Genomic DNA, 19,631 nt, shown 5'->3' on the forward strand with positions numbered 1-19,631 from the left:
AACGTCAAAAGAGCAAAAATTATTTAGAGGGCTGAAAACTCTGTGGAGTCAATCTATTTTAACGCATTTTTTAGTGAAAATCAGTACGAAGGAATAAATACTCGAAAATAAATTTTAATTTAAAAATCATCATCATCATGATAATAAGTTTTTTGTTTCGTTTTCTTTCTGTTTTTATACGCAATAGGGTTGGTGAAATTCAGTCCAAAATATTTTGGACAATTCGCGTATTTTGGAAAATGAATAGCGCCCTCAAGTCGACGTATTTTGGAAAGACTCGCGTATTTAGGATTAGTATAGCACCCTCAACTTGACGTATTTTGGAAAAAATTCTGCGTATTTTGGACTGATGTTCACCAACCCGACTCTTTATACTTGTACTATTATTGTTGCTCTTTTGGCGCTCCATAGAAACAAAAATATTGAGCATGGGGAGGAGTTACAGTAGGCCTATACAAAGAAGCACGTATGTAAAATCATCAATTTAAAGGATTTATTTATTTGTTTTTATGTGTTTCTTCTTTTTAAAGTACTTAATAAGTCCTAATTTAGGATATTAGGTATTCAGGATAAAGTTAGTTAACAAATTTGGAGTCAAAATACAAGGCAGGTGCGACAGAAAAACACCCGTCAAGTTTGTTTGTTGTAAAGAAACAAGGCCATGGCTGCAGTCGCGTGCTCATTAGTGTTTACCGACCGACCGACCAACCTACCAACTGACCAAAATTACTGAACATGTTTAAAAATGTTGAAATGTTTAGAAACATTTATATTTTTTTAATTTACACGTGCGTAGCCTGTCACTTTTGACGTGTTCGTATAACGTAATTTCGAGTTGAAAAGTAAGTAAAAAAAACAGAAATCTGGCAAAAAGAGTGCGCAATAACATTTAACGCGCAGTGCGCGCGCAAAAATCTGCGCACTCATGGCAATTTTGTAAACACTTAAAATTGCCTGAAACGTACTCTTATTTCATCGAAAATAAATTTTGAAAATTTTAAGCGCGCGTACGCATGCGTTACATGCGCTACGCACGTAATTGTATTGCCATATGATGATTTATGCCCTGAAATTTATGAGTACCAAATTTTATTTAATTGTGATTCATGGTTGTGAAGATATGATTACAAACGCGATTTCGTTAAATCGTGCGTAGACCGCGTAATTTTTTATTGCGCACCGTGAAAACATAACCACATCGATTCCTGGCCATAAGGAATATTCTGTGAAAAATTGACTTAGCTAGATTAAACTGATATCAAGATAAGGTCAGAAAGCGATAAAACGCATAGTGATACCGGACCGACAGACAGATCGACAGACCGACCGACCGCCCGACCGACATAGTGAACTATAGATTCGCGTCCACGCGACTAAAAATATACATTTACTCAACGGGCGAAAATATTATGAGTTTATCTATGTTTTGCGGTAGTATTTAATTATATTTATGGTAATAAATGATACCTACTATGTTTAAAATTATGTATGGATAAACAAGTATTGTTTTTTAAGCTGTAGTTTATCTTAGAATTTGTAATCTTAGGTCTTGGGTCTTAGCTTTCGTGATCTTAGGTCTTAGGGGGTCTTAGCTTTCGTGATCTTAGGTTTTGTGACACCCTCATGATGCCACCACTCATGCATTGCCCTACTATATAGCACATAAACGAGTGTGTTTTAACATTCATGACACACCAGAGCTACCGTCAGTTGAAGAAATGCTTGATGCTGATCGGAGTTGCAGAGAAAGGTTCCATTGCGTAAGTAGGAGGAAAACCTTTAAAACTAAAATTAAAATTATAATACATTTTAATACTAGGCCCCTATTATAAATAAATTGTTTATTATATTATAATTAAATGTATATATTTTTATAGCCTGTATCGTAAATAATGCTCAATGTATCTTAATTTTAAATCAATTTTTGCTAGCACGTATATTTGATATGTATTTTATTGGAATCTAAGAGGATCTTTGAATATGAACTGGATTTATTTTGCCCAGCTGGAATAAGGGTTGCCCTCTTTAAATACAGTTGAACAGTAAAATAAATAAAATAAAGATGGTAAAAATACAGGTCAACTGATAAAGTGTACTTAGAGTAAAAGTTTCACAAATATTTTTAACTGCAAATAATAACTTGGAAAGAGACAGACAGTGTCTACCAATATTAACTAGTGACGCGTTTTGTCTATTAAATTATATAATTATTGTATATTACTTTATAATAGAATAAAATCTAAAATAGAACAACATTTATAAGAATAGTTATACATTTTAAGAAAACAAAATCTCATTTCCATATGTTTATAAAAGAAATGTTCTCAAGATTAGTTGAATAGAAAAAAGTTTAAATTGATAATTGATCTTTCTTTTTCTTATGATTTTATTTATGTTTTTTTTTAGGGATCGTACGAGACAAGTATTTTTACTTTTAATTTGATTCATTTTGATGATAAACAAATTAGTCTGTATAATTTACGTTTAAATCGTTTAAATGTACGAATTTACCTTTTTTTTGTTATTCTATTGCTATTTTTAATAAACGTTGTATGAAATGAAATATATTGCCATTAAATAAATTTTACTAAATGTAGGCCTAATAATAAAACTAATACCGTATGTGTGACACGGCGAGACCAAAACAAACCAAAGGATATTCACCCCTTATTCTCCCTACTGATGGACAGTTAAAATCTGTACCACATTCCCGGTTAATTTTCGAAGAAGTCAACCAGGATATGGTACGGCCGTATACCATTAATTCGTCGTACTTCCTGTCAACTTATGTTGGTCATCGACATGGCATTACATAGGCCTAAATTCAAAAATTATTGTCAAATTGGTATCACGCTAATTAATAATACAAATAGGCCTAATAATTGTTTTACTTTTTATATTAAAAAATATTTTAATATAACCATTAACAGTTCTTTCCAAATTATTATTTTACTAAGTTGGCCAATTTGGACAGAAAACAAAATTTCCAGTCTGAAGTCGGAGATGCTACCTCATCGTGGTAGACTGGTGTCAACATCATTGGTATTAAATTAATAATGGTACCAAGGATGGCTAACAGCATCACGCTTAACACTGTATGTGTCGAAAAGTCTACATAACAATTAACATACGTTTTACTTGTTTACTTTAAATTGTTATCGACATACATAGTAGTTGCTCATAATGTTCCATTTAATGTTTGCGATGGGGTTAAACGACGTATATAAGTTCACATTTTTACCCAGTAACATCCCTATTTTTTTTTAAACGGTGTCAACAATTGTCCACCAAATACCACTAACATATTGGAATTTTTTTTCATTTTCACCAGATACGGTGACACCTATTTGAACTACCTGACTAATAAAAAAAATCTGGTGTTTTTAGTAAAATGTTGCCAAATTCTGTATTTAAAGAGAAACATATTTTTTACGTTGTGATTGATTTTTTTAATTAATTTATTGCAATTTATAGGCCCATTTACACTTGGACGATAACGATTGACGATAAATAGATATACATACATTTTTCTTACATAAAACAAAATAAATTGGAAACGTTTTCGTTTTAGAACTACCGTAACCCACACTCTAATAGTAACCCACTTTTTATAAGTCAATCTATAATAATAACCCACTACTCTAATAATAACCCATGGGGGTTACTATATTAGAGTCACAAAAACTATTGACAAAATGACACTAAAATCAACATTGTTTTTGCTTTTAACACGATTTATTTCTTAAAATAGGCATTTTTCACAATGTCAATGATCCTTATTTGTATGAACTCCAGCTTAGTATGCCTCGATTATTGTTCCAGGTTTAGTTCAAAATAACGATATTTTAATACAACCCTTGACAGTTCATCAAGGATTGAGTGTTTTTGAGTTTATAAAATAAAGTTAGAGTTCAACCAAATGTGTTTATTCGTGGGCCTACTATTTTATTATTTTGCTATGAGTTGCTGACCGGAAAAGTTGGGGTGTGTTACTATTTTCAGGTGCATAATTTAAGATTACACTACTCTAATAGTAAACCCACTTCTAAAAGTAACCCACCCTAAAAAACAATCAAAGAATAATAACCCAGGGTTATAATTAGATTTACGGTATAGGCCTAGGATAATCTTATGCTGTCATTGAATAAAAACAATAACATCGTTGTATTATGTCACGAAATCATTGCTCTTACTGATCATGACGTCATTTGATTGGAAGTGCGAAAATGTAATTTTCATCAAAGGCAGATGGTTATCATATAGTTCTAGGATGAAACCTTTTTAGATTTCATTTGTTTTATATACGGAAAATGCATATTTATCTATATCGTTGATCGTTATGCCTGTGCAATAGCTGAACTTTCCTGTTTTGGTCATTACGTAGAAAAGTGGATATTAAAATAATTTATTATTCCCAAGCGGTAGGCCTCTTACCTTTCATGAACACGTGTGTAAGGGATTGTGACGTCGTTGTGATGTCATCAACAACTTCTTCTTAAAGACGATTTTGATTGTGCCATTTAAGTTTTGTTATGAGGTCACAATTGGCACCCACCCCCCATATCCTGTACGATAATATAAAAAGGGTGCAGTTTCCTCATTTTAAACAGTGATCAGTTTTTAATTCATAAACAACTACACACTGTGTTGGTTCCAGTACTTTATAATGTATCCTGTGTATTTTTTTATTTAAATTTGTTTACATGCGACCCTATACCGGTACCGGTACTGTATCAATTACTTAAATTGTACAGTTTAATTTTCATTCTTAGTCTGTTTTGGACAACAACTAAACGTTAAAAGTTATTCATGCGTGACATATTTGCATAATAATCCCCGCCCTCGCTTGAACGGTTACGTGAAATACTGTTGCTGTAAAGTTTTCCATTAAGACTTAGTACATCTGCTGTAAGGCTATACAGTAGTTGTTTACAAGTTATACGTGGATCTCTGCAAAAGGTACAAAATGGCTGTTAACTGGGGAGGTCTTATTGGTGTCATCGTTTTCTATCTCATCATCTTAGCAATCGGTTTATATGCATCAAAGAAAGTTAAAGGTAGTTCTTCAATGGAAGATGTCATGCTTGCTGGAAGAGATATTGGATTGGGTGTCGGTATTTTTACCATGACAGGTAAGACCACTTGAGGTCATTCTTATATTGAATCAAAAGTCAACTATACCTAATAATTATATAAATAACCCTGTTAAAGGAAAAGCTTATTTGTTAATTGTTTCGATTTCTTTAAATTTCAATAATTTTAACATCAAATATAATGTTGTTTTTGTTTACATGCTTTAGTAATTACTCATTAATTAAGTTTATGTGGTAATTAATTATGTTCCTCAAAATGTTTGCACACGTTATACTCAGTAATTAAAGTTTATGTGGTAATTAATTAATGTTCCTCAGCAAGATCGTGCAAATGTTCTAATTTCCCGGGATATAGGCCTAGTGACTTTCCGGTTTACGTTGCCGCGGCACTTTGTATTCATGATTTACCTTAACAACGGTAAATAAGTTTTGTTTGTCACGAAAGTTATACTTTATTGCCTGAATAAATGTATAAAGTGGTCTATAAACCATTTATTACACTGAGCTGACTTGACTTTCTCACACTGAGTAGCTCTTAATATCTACACTCGATTTTTTGATATAAGTAAAATTGTAAGCGTAGGATAATCGCGTGAACATTCTTAATAAAAAAACATAGGCCTAATTTAAGGTAGTGATATTTTAAGGGCTTGAACGAGGGTGGGGGTTGTAGGTCTACTAATTGTTTGTTGTCTGTATATTATTGTAAATTGTTTTGTGATTTATCATATTTAATATCTTAATGTTCTGACGATTTCATATTGAGTACCACTAAGTGATGTATACGTAAGTAAAGATCACGGTGTACAATATATGTGAACCATAAAAATGTTTTAAAAACATGGTTTTAATGTCTAACCGATATTGAGTAAAGACCAAAATGCCGGATTTCGGGTTAGTTACACAATTAAAATAATGTGCGGGCGGCAAGGTGACCAATTGTCTTTGTTTATAGGCCTTCCCCTCAAGTGTTCTTAGCTACGGGGTCAAACATTTGTTCTTGATCACGCATTATTAAATTACAAAATTGCTTCATTTAAATAATCGGAAGTTGTAAACTGAAAGTAATAGGTTTACTATCAGCAAATACCCGTCAGAAAGTCAGTGATATCTGTTGCTTATACCTATAAAATATACCGTATCAACCGGCTCGTCAGCCATATCAATGCCTAGAAAATAATTAGGCCTACAAAAACAAAAGGCGGTGCACAAAACGTGCGTAAAAACGGCCCAAACCATGTTCGTTAAGAAAGTATTTAGGCTTGGTTCCCACTATGACGTAACGTAAGAACGTACACGCAACGCAAGCGAATTGACCAATCAACAGCGATGGATTATTCGAACTGTCGCTTGTGATTGGTCAATTCACTTGCGTTGCGGCTTGAACCCTTGCGAATTGCGTCCAAGTTGGAACAAAGCCTTATTGATATTCTAAATTTATTTGTTTGGGTTTTTTTTCAGCTACTTGGGTCGGCGGTGGATTTATCAATGGCACTGCTGAAGCGGTTCATAGTTTGGGGCTGGTGTGGGCACAAGCCCCATGGGGTTACTCTTGTAGTCTTATCATAGGTAAGTATTATCTAAAGCTCTGTCCACAATATCAAACTAGAATGACAAAAAAATTGCGATGTGCCAAAATATGGTAGTGATATGTCGTCATTGTGTCTAAATATGTGCACATCACATTTTGTTGTCGCATAAAGTTTGATAGTGTAGACAGATCTTTAGTATATAAATATTTTTCTTAATGTTCCTTCACACAATCTGTATCTCTGTGTAGGGATATTAGTATAATTATTTTGGAGTCATTAACATCATAAAAAATACAAATAATATTAAGAGACTTAAAGAAAGTCCATTGTCAATAGAAATATTTCTTGGGTTCAGATTCATATAGAAAACATTTAATTTAGTGCGACCATGGTTTTTAAAAAAATAATTTAATTTCCCGAGTCTAGTTATATAATAATATTATTTTACGTGCAGCTTATAGCAGCAAACAAAAGATGAAAGTAATTAATAATATTATGAATATTTTCATTTTAGGTGGACTATTTTTTGCTAAGAAAATGAGAGAGCAGGGCTACGTGACCATGCTGGATCCATTCCAAAGGAAGTTTGGCAAAAGGATGGGAGGGCTACTGTTTCTGCCAGCTTTATCTGGAGAGCTATTCTGGTCAAGTGCCATCCTTGCAGCGTTGGGTAAATATGTTACAATTCAATAGGTGACAGAATTGGGAATTGGTACAATTCGGATAATCCATCGCTTGTGGCCAAGTTAATTACGTCGCGTGTTTTTGCGTACGTCCTAACTTACGTCGCGTGTTTTTGCGTACGTCCTAGTGAAACTACCAATCTTTAATCAACTACCTCTGTCGTTTACCGCGAAATAACACCAATCAGGGAAGAGTTAGATACATGTAGCTAAGTTTCAGAACGTAGAAACAAGCGCCTCATTTCCATGTTATATTTATATAATATCGGATAATTAAACCGTGATTCAAGATTTTTGCTGTGATGATACATACAATTCTATTACAAAACTGATATTGCTTCGCTTCGCCTAATTGTAAACATACCATGTTCCTAATTTAAAGACATGTTGTGCAGGAATATTAAACATCGCGTGACAAACCCACTAGACGGTGCTGATGAAAACGAACCATATACTTATTAGCTCTGACACAAGCTATATGCTCCTTCGGGTGACCGTTGCTAACAGCGATAATGTAAGGTATAATGTATGCATTGTGAGAACAACAGCACTATTCCAACAATACATCAGAATTCAACTTTTTGTATGTACAAATTTCAATTATGGATTTATTGGAAGTATTACAAGGACTAGACATGGTGCTTATTTCAATAGAACAGCCTTATGTTATTCCAATTTCTTTATAGAAATTAGATCAACAATGAGGTTAGAATTATTGGTTAGAAACAATAGAATTAAATTACTTACCGCTAACATGCAAAGACACTACTAAGATGTGAACGAGTTTAGTCCCCAACATGTACGGTAGTTTGTACCTTGATATTCAGTTACCTTACAGCATACTTCTTTAGGATATAATATACCACAGTTTGTGACTAATGTAACCTATTTGGTTGACGCTTTCGTCCCATGACTCAGTTCTCCTTTTGAGACGCAACGCAAGCGACGTACGCAACACAATCGAATTAACCAATGACAAGCAAAAGTTCGAATAATCGCTTGTGATTGGTCAAACCACTTAGGTTGCGCTTACGTCTTGGCGTTGCGGTGCGTCTCAGTGGGAGCTAATAAATACTTTGATAAGTTAGATAAATACTGCTCATTCGATTTCCATAGATCAATCCTTTTAATTTACCTCGCGAAGACTTTTGTCAAAGACTTTTGTCGAAGCCCCTCTATTGTTATATCTAAAATCATTATCTATCATTTGTATTAAACGTGTAACATTAATTTAACGTTTTAAGAATGTAATTATAATGTTAAACAATTCGTGACAATTCGTACTCCATATGGTGGGCTTTTATGGTTTTTATTTTTTTTAATTTTCAGGATCAACTTTCAGTGTCATTTTGGATATTGACAAAAACATATCGATTATCGTGTCTGCGTGTATTGCAATGTTCTATACTTTATTCGGAGGTCTTTATTCCGTTGCCTATACTGATGTTATCCAGTTGCTTTGCATATTCTTTGGTTTGGTGAGTAATTCAATTTCAATTTCTTTTTTTATTTCGAAAACAACATCCATATTAATAAACTTATAAACAGAAAAAGAAAAATCGTAAACTAAACTTAAGTATATAAAATGCTTCTAACATCCATATTAATAAACTTATAAACAGAAAAAGAAAAATCGTAAACTCTAAACTTTAGTATATAGAATGCTTCTCCATCTACAATACATCTTGGAATTATGGACCATATGTTTGCAAACACAAGCAACAAGGATGTTACCACTAATATAATACTAACTAAGTAATGTTGATATTATTGGTAGACTATACTTTAAAAAGAATTCGACATGCGACATTAAGTGTTTTATTATCAGTGTCGCTGGACCTAAACTTTAGAATCGATTACCGATTGAAGTAAGGAACTGCGACACAGTTCTGAACTTTTATTTAGAACACATTGGCACGTGGTTTTTTTTTTCTTTTTTTCCACCATATTTGACTTATAGATGTTAATTAATTTTCTATAAAAATTCTAAGTGAATGGAATGTTGCAGTAACTGAGCGCTATATAAATATTCAAATGGATAATTAGGCCTATAAAAGTTGACGAAATTGTCGTGCTGATATTAATAGTCCTTAACTTTAAGAGCATTATTCCAAAGCCTCAATGTGCCTAATAAAAAAAAATATGAAAAATGCAGATTAAAAGGTGAGTTTTTAACGCTACCTTAAAATGAACAATTGAAGTTGCCCGAGGGAAGCAGGCCCCAGAAAACTACCATAATGATGCTTTGTTGACGGATGAATGCGACTGAGCTATGTAGTGCACGCATTCATACACATCAAAATCACACTACATTTGAAAATTATTCGTCATCTTGGATGCAAAATGGTGTCTAAATTCTCTACTTTTCCCCCACTACTATGTTTAGGTTATATGTTATTGTTATTTTTTACTACACATGCGTATAAATAGCACCGAATTATTGATGTTGATTGTTTTAAACTACTTGCGCTACCTTAAAATGAACAATTGAAGTTGCCCGAGGGAAGCAGGCCCCAGAAAACTACCATAATGATGCTTTGTTGACGGATGAATGCGACTGAGCTATGTAGTGCACGCATTCATACACATCAAAATCACACTACATTTGAAAATTATTCGTCATCTTGGATGCAAAATGGTGTCTAAATTCTCTACTTTTCCCCCACTACTATGTTTAGGCTATATGTTATTGTTATTTTTTACTACACATGCGTATAAATAGCACCGAATTATTGATGTTGATTGTTTTAAACTACTTGAAAACAGTCAAGTGTTGGGAGAGGGTGTCTTTGCTAGTTACCGTATATCTTCAGTATAGAAGCACATCTAATATATATGAGAGATGTTTTAACATTTTTGTAGAAAACCGCAGGTGTGACTGAGAAAAAAAATAAAAATACCCAACCGAACCTAGTAAACGGACTAAAGACTAGTCAAAGGCCAACGTCTTGACTCGTGCTATCTTGAATCCCGACGAGACGACTCGTCAGGCCTCGTCGTACGACGCTGTCTGAGTTGGCCTTTAGACATAAATGCAAAATACTTTTTATAGGATTGTTTAGCTTGAAATTTAAATTTCAAGCTAATTTTAATTTCAACTTCTCGCGATTCTTGGTCGCATGCTTGGATTTGGATAACTTTTGTTGACACACACATTTTCTGACCTGAATATCATCGGCAGGCCATATTTACACAGTAGCTGTTTGATTTCCTAGGTTAGTGTTTTGGTGAAGATCATCTACCTATAGTCAATCCTTGATTCGATTTATAGGCTTTATACTACCAACGACTATTATTCAATTTTATACAAGTGTTTTGTGTACAATACAACTTGTCAACACTTATAGTACTTATCTACATAGTGACTATTATTCTTGTACTTAAATTTCAACTTGAATACTGTGTAAATATATCGCATTTCACTAATGAATAAACATTAAGAGGTGCGTCAGTAAGTGGGGGCATCCAGTTTCTGAATACGGGACCGATATCCAGTGTTTACTTCTACAATATCGTTGATGCGCATGTTCAGATGCCGAGTACTATAATATTATACGCACTCTAGTCTAGGTCATAGTAAAAACATAAATATTTTGGCACATATAGCCTTTCATAAGTATACAACTTTAGTTTTCAGACAAAAAATCGAAACGCCGACTGGTGGACTAACATAACTAATAGGCTAAAGACTTGGGCATGTCAAACGTCTTTATTTCTTATGTCCCATTCAACTATGCGTAATATTATTGCGCACGTTTTCTATAACGATTATAATGATTAGCTTATTCAAAAATAAAATATTATCACCCATTAAAAACTTAGAAGCCAAATACAATATCCTTCCGGTACCGTAGGCCTACATACGCGCATCATTACATTTTGATTGGTTGGCATTCCGTCTGAATAGTGTTACGTAATGTTGAATTCACACTTTACTTTTTCAAGTGTGCCTACTCAGAATAATATTTTATTTGTTCTAATCTTTCTCTTTACAGTGGCTGTCCATTCCGTTTGCTTTGACGAACGACCATGTCACGAGCATTATTGACACAAAAGAAATGTGGCTTGGCACATGGGATAATAAATATGCCGGCGAATGGCTTGATTACGGATTTCTTTTGGTATAGTTAAATATTTTCTACCGTAGACATTTCTGTTTTAGATCTCAATATTATGGTGGATCGATTTAGCAGTGACAAACCCTAAGAATAACGGAAACGTTAGATTATACACACCGGCTCCACCTTTTTGTTCTGTATCCGTTCTGGGAAGAACTATCTAAGCGTAGAGATAATTAATAGGCATAGTAACTCTATAATATCTGTATGATTTAAGTAAGCTACATGTGTCCTGCGGTAGAGACCTTGACATATATGCTTGATTAAGAGTTGATTTTAACCAAATTAGAGTTAAAAACAGCAATAAGTACCTCCATTAGGAAATTCTCAGACAAGTGAAGGAAAATGTCACAAAAAGGGAGAGATAATCAGATTTTAAATCAGAATAAAATTGAAAAGCCCTTAAACTAATGGAATACAATAGGAGAACCTCAGAGATTGAAAAATATCATAATGAAAGAGCAGAGGAGGATCCAGGAGGGTTGGAAGACGTCCTACTATCGAAAGTGTAATGCAAAATATCAGACATTGCGTTACGATATTTCAACACTTCATTTTACACTTTTACCATATGCCCTATCCCTGGACGAGATATTTCATTTCGTACATAAGTTGAGGACCCCTCATGAAACGTCACAAAATAAACATGAATATTCATTAGTCATGTCCATAAGTTTTGAAATCCTTTCCCAGACCCTTCGCCCATTTCAAAATTCTGGATTCACCAACAAAAGAGTCGCACAGTTTCTCCTCATATCATATTTGTATAATAAATTAGCTGTGATATTTTTTAGATGTTTGGTGGAGTGCCTTGGCAAGTTTATTTCCAACGCGTATTGTCCGCAAGAAGTGCGAAGTACGCGCAGATTCTGTCTTTTACTGCTGCAGCTGGATGTATGATTATGACGATCCCTTCTATCATTATCGGAGCTATTGGTGCCAGCACTGGTTAGTAACAATAATAATAAATGCACATTTGTCTTAAGATTGATAATAATATTTGCCAGTTGCTAAATCGTGGTTTCACGTCTTTGTATAATAAGAAAACTTTGGAAACGTGTCTTGTCGAACTCGGGAGTTTTCTCGAGTTTTCATACAAACGTTTGTCAATGTTTATTGATGCCGGCCTGACAAATTGTGTTATGAAAATTAAAATGTTAACTTAAATTCGAGGATGAAAACATATGTTTGCAAAGACGAACAAACTCGCAAAAAAGCTTTCTAAAGTGTATCACCGGTTTTCTACAATGGTAAAGTTTTGTTTGAAAACTCGACCAACTTGAGCAAACTGTAGAAAACAAACTCCGAGTTTGTAAACAACATCCAATTTATTGCTTTAGTCTTTTCCAGGCTTAAACAACCGATGCCATCCATATTTAAGCTTGGTTCCCACTAGAACGCAAGGACGTAAACGCAACGCAAGTGTTTTAACCAATGACAAGCGAAGTTATAGACAGTTAGCAATCACAAGCGAATAAGCCATCGCTTGTGATTGGTCAATTCACTTGAGTTGCGTTACGTCCTTGTGTTGCGTCGCTAGTGGGAACCACGCTTAAGTGTTCATGCCTAAAAAACTTAAGTTTGATTGATGAGTTTCTCTTTTTTTCACAGCTCTTCATTAAACAAATACATAATATCTTCAATTTTCCTTTTTTTCCCAGCTTGGAACGAAACTGATTATGGACAAGAGGTTACAGACAGTAGCCTTATTCTGCCACTTGTGTTACAGTATTTAACTCCTCAGGGAGTCTCAATCATCGGTCTTGGAGCGGTCTGTGCTGCTGTCATGTCATCTGCAGATTCCTCTCTTCTTTCTGCCAGTTCAATGTTCTCTCGAAATATATACAAACTCTTGATAAGACAAAACGTAAATAGTGTTTAATGTATAATTCGTATTCTAGCGTAGCATGCTCGATAGCTGACGGTAGAATCTTTTGTTTTGAGGTGTCATCTAAAAGTCTACCGTAAAGGACTTCTTCGGGCTAATGGATTTATCCTTTCTTGATTATTTTATATTCTCTAACTACTGTGCTAAATTTGCATTTGTAGGTTTGACGTCTTTGTCTAGCGAAGATGTCAATGATCATACCGAAAAGAGAAAAAGAAGGAAATATCACTAATGATGACGATAATGATTATAGTTTTTGAAATTAATCTTTTTTTCCGTTTTGTTTTTTCTTTTCAAGGCGAGCGAGACGGAGATTATCATGGTAATGAGATGTGCCATTATCGTGTCTGGAGCTATTGCCACCACCCTCGCCATTACCATCGATTCCATCTACGGCCTATTCTACTTATGCTCCGATTTCGTATACGTGGTTCTGTTTCCGCAACTTGTCTGCGTTGTATACATTGGTTACACTAATACCTACGGATCTCTATTCGCCTACATTCTAGGCTTGATCTTACGACTTGGCGGTGGAGAACCATTATTGAGTCTGGATCCTTTCATTGAATATCCATTCTACGAAGATGGCGTGCAGCTGTTTCCTTTCCGTACATTTTCCATGGTGATCTCTTTCATAACGCTCAATCTGGTGTCCCTTCTGTTTCGGTTCATCTTCACACGGGAGATTCTGGATAAAAAGTACGATATTTTCAAATGTGTGACAAACATCGGACCGGACACAGACAACATCAAAATGGCGGAAAAGTCAGATAAAGGTATGGTCTCGTTCACTATTACAATTCATTGCTTTTGTGCTTTCCTGCTTTCCTGCCAGCTAGTGACTATGATTTTATATTTTCTCTTGCGTCATGTTTGTTTAATATGTCGATTTGTATTATATTTTGTAAAATGTATCCTGTATAATAATAATAATAATGATAATCCAATGATGATGATTACTGGAATTTCTTTTTGATCATTCAATATTATAAATTTGTAATAGGAATAATAATTAAAGTAATATTTTGATTTCTTCTTTTTTTAGGATTCGATTCAGCTATAACGAATGGAATGGTTAACGAAGGTGCCCAGTTTTAGATCATAGCGAAGGATAATATATATATGGGTAAACGTAAGAAAATAATCCAACATATTTTTTAAACTTCAATTTCTTATATGAGAAGGTTCACTTAATCTGAATAAATCAGCCTATTCTCTGTACTGTATCTGCAAATATGGCATTGATACAGTGTCACATGTATAACTTAGTATCTGTACCATGGGTTAGTGAGGCCTGTGTTTCAGTCGTCACATGTGATACATATGTGACGCTGTATGACAGAATTTGCATATGATATTGGGCAAGATATAGATACAGTACCGGGAATCGGTTAAATATAAATTACATTAATATTCCATGAAAAAGAAAAAACTTGTATAACCCACGTATTACTTTATTGCCATTGGATCGATTGTAGGGGTTTCTCTTTAGGCCTAATTATTTCTGTTCTTTGAGATGACGTGACCTATTGAATGTGACATTGTGTCTATCCAAATTTAAATCGGGTTGTGGTTTTTATTGTATAATGTGAGAGTGTATTCCATTCCGTATTTATAGTTTAAAAAAAAAAAAAATCACAAAGACAAACAAAAAACAAAAACAAAAAAACACCATAATTGTATTCCAAAATAAAATGTATGTTTCTGTAATAGTTTTATTGATCATTTATAACTTATACAAAATGATTTGTTATAAGTCGGCGTATTTAAAAGTTTTTGGTTTTCAATCTTAAATGTTTCAATAAATAGCGACATTTATAATTATATTAGGCCTAATAAGTTATAGCTTTGAGTTAAGTTGAATATTACAAAATTATTAATTGAATCAATACTTATCTACCCGGGTACGTTATTTTCTGAAAATACGCAAGATTATTGCATAAACATAATCAAACATAACCCTCTAATTAATTTCTCTCAAAATATGATAGAATTCCAGTTCACAAGCATTCAACCATAGAACTGTCCATGTTTAGCACAAATTTCATAATAATGTCGCTCCCAAAAAAAATAAAGGGACCATATCTCTGGTTTGTAGAGAAAGTCGGTAACCCAGTGTAATTAGCTACCCACCAAAGTTAGTGATGGTCCATGAAATTAGCTTAGCGGGTGTTTACGGTTTCTTTAATCTTCGTTCCCACTAGGACGCAACGCATGACGTAAGCCCAACCAAGCGAGTTAACCAATCACAATCGACAGTTGTGATGATTCACCGTGTCGTGATTGGTCCAACTTGTGGTTACGATTACGTCCTTGCGTTTCGTCCTAATGCAAATCAAGCTTTAGGCTAATATTATTTTGACTAGATATAAGTTGTAAGATATCTTTGGGATAAATTATTGTTATAATAAAATTAATTTTAATAAAATCAAGTATTGTAAATATTATCAGTATCTTTATGCAAACATTTGTGGTGTACATTTGTGGTGTACAGTAGCATTAGCTTTTAATGTGTGAATAATAAAGACATTAAATTTAAATTAAGTCCTTGTTCTTTGTGTTTTTTTTTAATTGATAGTATAGTAGGCCTATAAGAACCTTAAGGACACTTCATTTTAATAGGATAGTTGACCGTGATGTCAAAACATTGCCTCTCGCCCCATTTTGAAGCAAATGGTAGAAAATCATGCATGTAAAAAACGATAAAAATTGAATCATACCAACTGGAAAAAATGTTTACTTTTAATAAAACGTATGTTAGTAGGCCTACTGCTACTTCCTTTTTTTATATTTTATTTTCTGTAGTTCATAAAACAGTATATGTGCAAAAATATGGTAGTGATATGACATCATCATGCTCATATATGGGCACATTACATTTTTTTGTAATAATATAAAACTTGTCTTTGGCTCATTACAATCTGAACGACAGATGGCGCTGTTACTTTTTAGTCATGCAACTTATTACAGGTTTCTTTAGTTAATGTAATACAGTATCAAAATTACAGTAATAATACATAATAATCTGTACATTTTTTGTTTATTTAAAACAACAATTTTACTATATTACTTGAAATGCAGCATTCAAATACAATTCTTTATTCTGAATTATAAGTTCATTATACTGAATCACACAAGAATACATTTTACGTACCCGAGTGAAATTACAGGAGTTTTTAAATGTTAACTAAATGCAGCAATTGAGTGGTATACATAGAGGGGACACTTAATGCTCGGCAACATTTTAACTGTAACAAACGGTATATAAACTATATGTGTAACATGATTACAGCTCTTAACCCCCCCCCCCCCACTTTTTTCCCTCTAAAAACAACAACACATCAAATGTTTGTACTGTACTCTTAAAATTAAATACTGATTAATAATTTAATTAAGACTATTAATTAATTAAAATGACTAACTGTAACTTTCCCACTCTGACAAAAATTAAAAAAAGATAAAATCTCTTATACGATCTCTATTATCCGACAGCAGCTTGTACTACTTTGTGGCTGTACCGCATAGAATAACCATGATGCCGTTACGCCTTGTTTCGTGTTGGACGTCAGCAAAACCTGCTTTAGCAATGGCCTTCCAAGTTTCACGGTTAAAATGGCAGTTGTCCCCAAAAAATTTGGTGAATGGCGTCACAGCATTTTGGAAAGAGTAGAACCAGGTTCCTTGTGTGGTCGCAACATGTTCCATAAAGTAAAACTTGCCGCCCTGCAAAATGATATTTTATGATATGACTTTAAAATAATAAATTTAAATATTTAGAGTAGAATAGAAACAGCATTTATACATCATTTTAACGTATCCCTGTGGATGGAAAACAATAATTTAAGAGAGGCTGAGCTGGAAAAAATGTTGATGTGAAATTTGTGAGAATGAGGTATGTTTAAATCTATTGTTTTAATGTTAATCACTACAAAAATAAACATACACGTTTCAAAACACGTTTAACCTCACTGAGAACTGCGTCAGTATCCGTCACTGAGCAAAGTGTGAGGGTACACACCACAGCATCTACAGACTGGTCTTCAACATGGCTCTTCATATCCTCACCATAACATTCAATGAATGGTTTGACTTCAACATGATTATTAACTTTTTTGTTTTCCTCTAAATATTGGTTAAAACTTGGGTTTGGATTCAATGGATACACAGTAGTACCCTTTGGATAGAACATGAAATTTGTTCCAGTTCCTACTCCAATTTCCAGAATAGATAGATCATTGACCTTTAACCTCTTTGCAACCTCTGGCAGGTCTTGAAACATTTTACGCTTGGCCTTCTCCGACTTTCTTTCCCCTATCGGGCTAAAAACACGGTACATTAAGTAAGCAAAAACTCTGGGGTAGTAAATCCGATAAATTTTGCTTAGCACTTTCAACAAAATCAATGTCCCTGCAACATAGACAAGAACTGTTTGAGTCATGACATTATCACATAACCAATCCCACCACAAAAAATCCATTGTCGTAATACTGTATCTGGAAAAATACTAAAATTTATAGGCCTAGGCCTAGTATTCCATTAGTAATTGACGGCACAGACAGAGAGAAAGACAGTTTATTTTTGTTTGGTGGGTGGTGGGTTGGTTGTGGTTGGTTTCATAGTCCAGTTTAGTCAAGCGTGAAATTTCACGCCCTCTATTGTTAGAATTTTTTTTTTAAACGTATTAACTTATTTTATATTTATTTTATTTTATTCAATTTTCAGGTACAAAAATACATAACAAGACAGCGGTGCAGCACCCTGAGGATTGACATGAGTGCAAAGCACTATCGAGATGGCTCTCCATATACTGTACTTGAACATATAAACAATAAAAATACAAAGATATAAAAATTGAAAAATTGCGAAGCATCAAATTGAACAATCATTAAAATTGTAAAGAGAAAAAAAAAAGTTGCCTGACATATAATATAATATTAATTATGAATGTACAGTGTTTGGGAAGTTTATATATATATATTTATTCTTTGAATTTATTCCGATGTTTGTTAATACGAATGCAACAGTCTCTTTTCATCTAAAATAATTATTATATTAAATTCTTAACGCCGATAACAGTCCCGATAACAGTACATTTTTTTTGTTCATACGTTAATCATATCAACAATCATTAATAATTATAAATCGGTACTTTCCACGCATACGTGTATATCATCTAATCATCATCATCATCATCATTATATCATCATTATCATAATCCGACGAGGCCTTCCTTTTAACCCACAATCAACCCAGTCATATCATCAACAACTAACTAAAGGTCGGGGGGTCATAAACTCTAGTGTGATGTACTTTTCCTGTTTTATTAACAGATCCAGATGCAGAATAGAAAGTACTGTTTAAAGCTCAGTATGCGGGGAAAGAGAGCACTTCTCGAGTTGTAGGATTTTTCGGAGGAGGACGTTAAAAAGAAACCTTCGTTATGATATTAATTCTGATAATAAAATTCTTTGATAAATCTGGAAGTTCATTGTATGATAATGACATTTATGTATATGCTGCCCTCTATAAAAAAAAATTTTGAGACACGACATCGTCGCCGCCGCCGCTGTTCTCACTCCCCATCGCAAACCATCGCTAGGCCTCTGTCGGTGTTTTCGTACACTTATTTGGAAACGGAAATTATATTGCTTGGAAGAAAATGACGTACTAAAATGGTAAATACCGACTATTGTTTATATTACATTCTTTAAAACGAATTTTAATTTACTTGTTGACGATTTAACAGTGTCCTCATTTGGCAAACTAATGTTGACATATTTTGGAAGGCCGTGTTGATTGATAAAACTGATTATCAGATCTGACTTCCAATGGCAATGATGGGGAAAGAAACCAGTTTCCCGCTGTCAACAATTCCATTTGGTGGCAGAGGGCATCAACATGGATTTGGACTTAATCAAATTGATTATGATCTATCCGATTTAAAGATTGATAAAGGTGTGTCATTAACCAAAATTAGCAGTAGATTTGCTTTCTAATTCAAACCATAAACTTTTAAACTGCATGGTAAAACCAGCACCATACATGGGCTGGCAAAACCATTACATTTGGTAGGCCTAATTAATACTTGAAAATAGGCTAGGCTAGGCCTATACTATAGTTACTAAATTCGTTACTAAAAGTTAGGCCTAGCTAGTAGTACAGGAAGGCCTAGATAGGCTAGGAGGTATTCTATATAGATAATAAGTCAAGCTTAGTTAGGCCTAGATGATAGTAGCAAGCCACTAGCTAGGATTTGCGGAGACCCCTTCTCCCTTCCTGATGCAGATCGCCGGTCTCCCATCGCTTGCGACAAGGAG

The 19,631-nt window shown here is 33.9% G+C and overlaps 3 protein-coding genes across 4 annotated transcripts in view; 2 read left to right on the top strand and 1 right to left on the bottom strand.

The window, feature by feature from the left end:
* Positions 1-4,966: 4,966 nt before the first annotated feature.
* On the top strand, positions 4,967-15,480 carry LOC140048670 (high-affinity choline transporter 1-like). Its single transcript, XM_072093439.1, has 9 exons — positions 4,967-5,132; positions 6,555-6,662; positions 7,140-7,295; positions 8,638-8,786; positions 11,304-11,429; positions 12,221-12,374; positions 13,088-13,293; positions 13,613-14,090; positions 14,360-15,480. The coding sequence occupies exons 1-9, from the start codon at positions 4,967-4,969 to the stop codon at positions 14,410-14,412; spliced, it is 1,596 nt and encodes a 531-aa protein (XP_071949540.1). The 3' UTR covers positions 14,413-15,480.
* Positions 15,481-15,915: 435 nt separating this feature from the next.
* Positions 15,916-17,902, bottom strand: LOC140048944 (thiol S-methyltransferase TMT1B-like). The gene is made up of 2 exons (XM_072093743.1): positions 17,258-17,902; positions 15,916-17,037 (listed from the first exon to the last, which is right to left on the bottom strand). Exons 1-2 carry the CDS (start codon positions 17,789-17,791, stop codon positions 16,816-16,818), a joined length of 756 nt encoding a protein of 251 aa, XP_071949844.1. The 5' UTR covers positions 17,792-17,902; the 3' UTR covers positions 15,916-16,815.
* A 1,005-nt stretch (positions 17,903-18,907) lies between these two features.
* Positions 18,908-19,631, top strand: part of LOC140050130 (FHF complex subunit HOOK-interacting protein 1B-like) — a 41,181-nt gene continuing 40,457 nt past the window's right edge. For both annotated transcript variants that reach the window (XM_072095178.1, XM_072095180.1), the window contains exon 1: positions 18,908-18,989. The gene's annotated coding sequence lies outside the window, so the exon portion shown is untranslated. The remainder of the gene's footprint in view (positions 18,990-19,631) is intronic.

Source organism: Antedon mediterranea, chromosome 5, assembly GCF_964355755.1.
Source record: "Antedon mediterranea chromosome 5, ecAntMedi1.1, whole genome shotgun sequence".
Classification (NCBI taxonomy): domain Eukaryota; kingdom Metazoa; phylum Echinodermata; class Crinoidea; order Comatulida; family Antedonidae; genus Antedon; species Antedon mediterranea.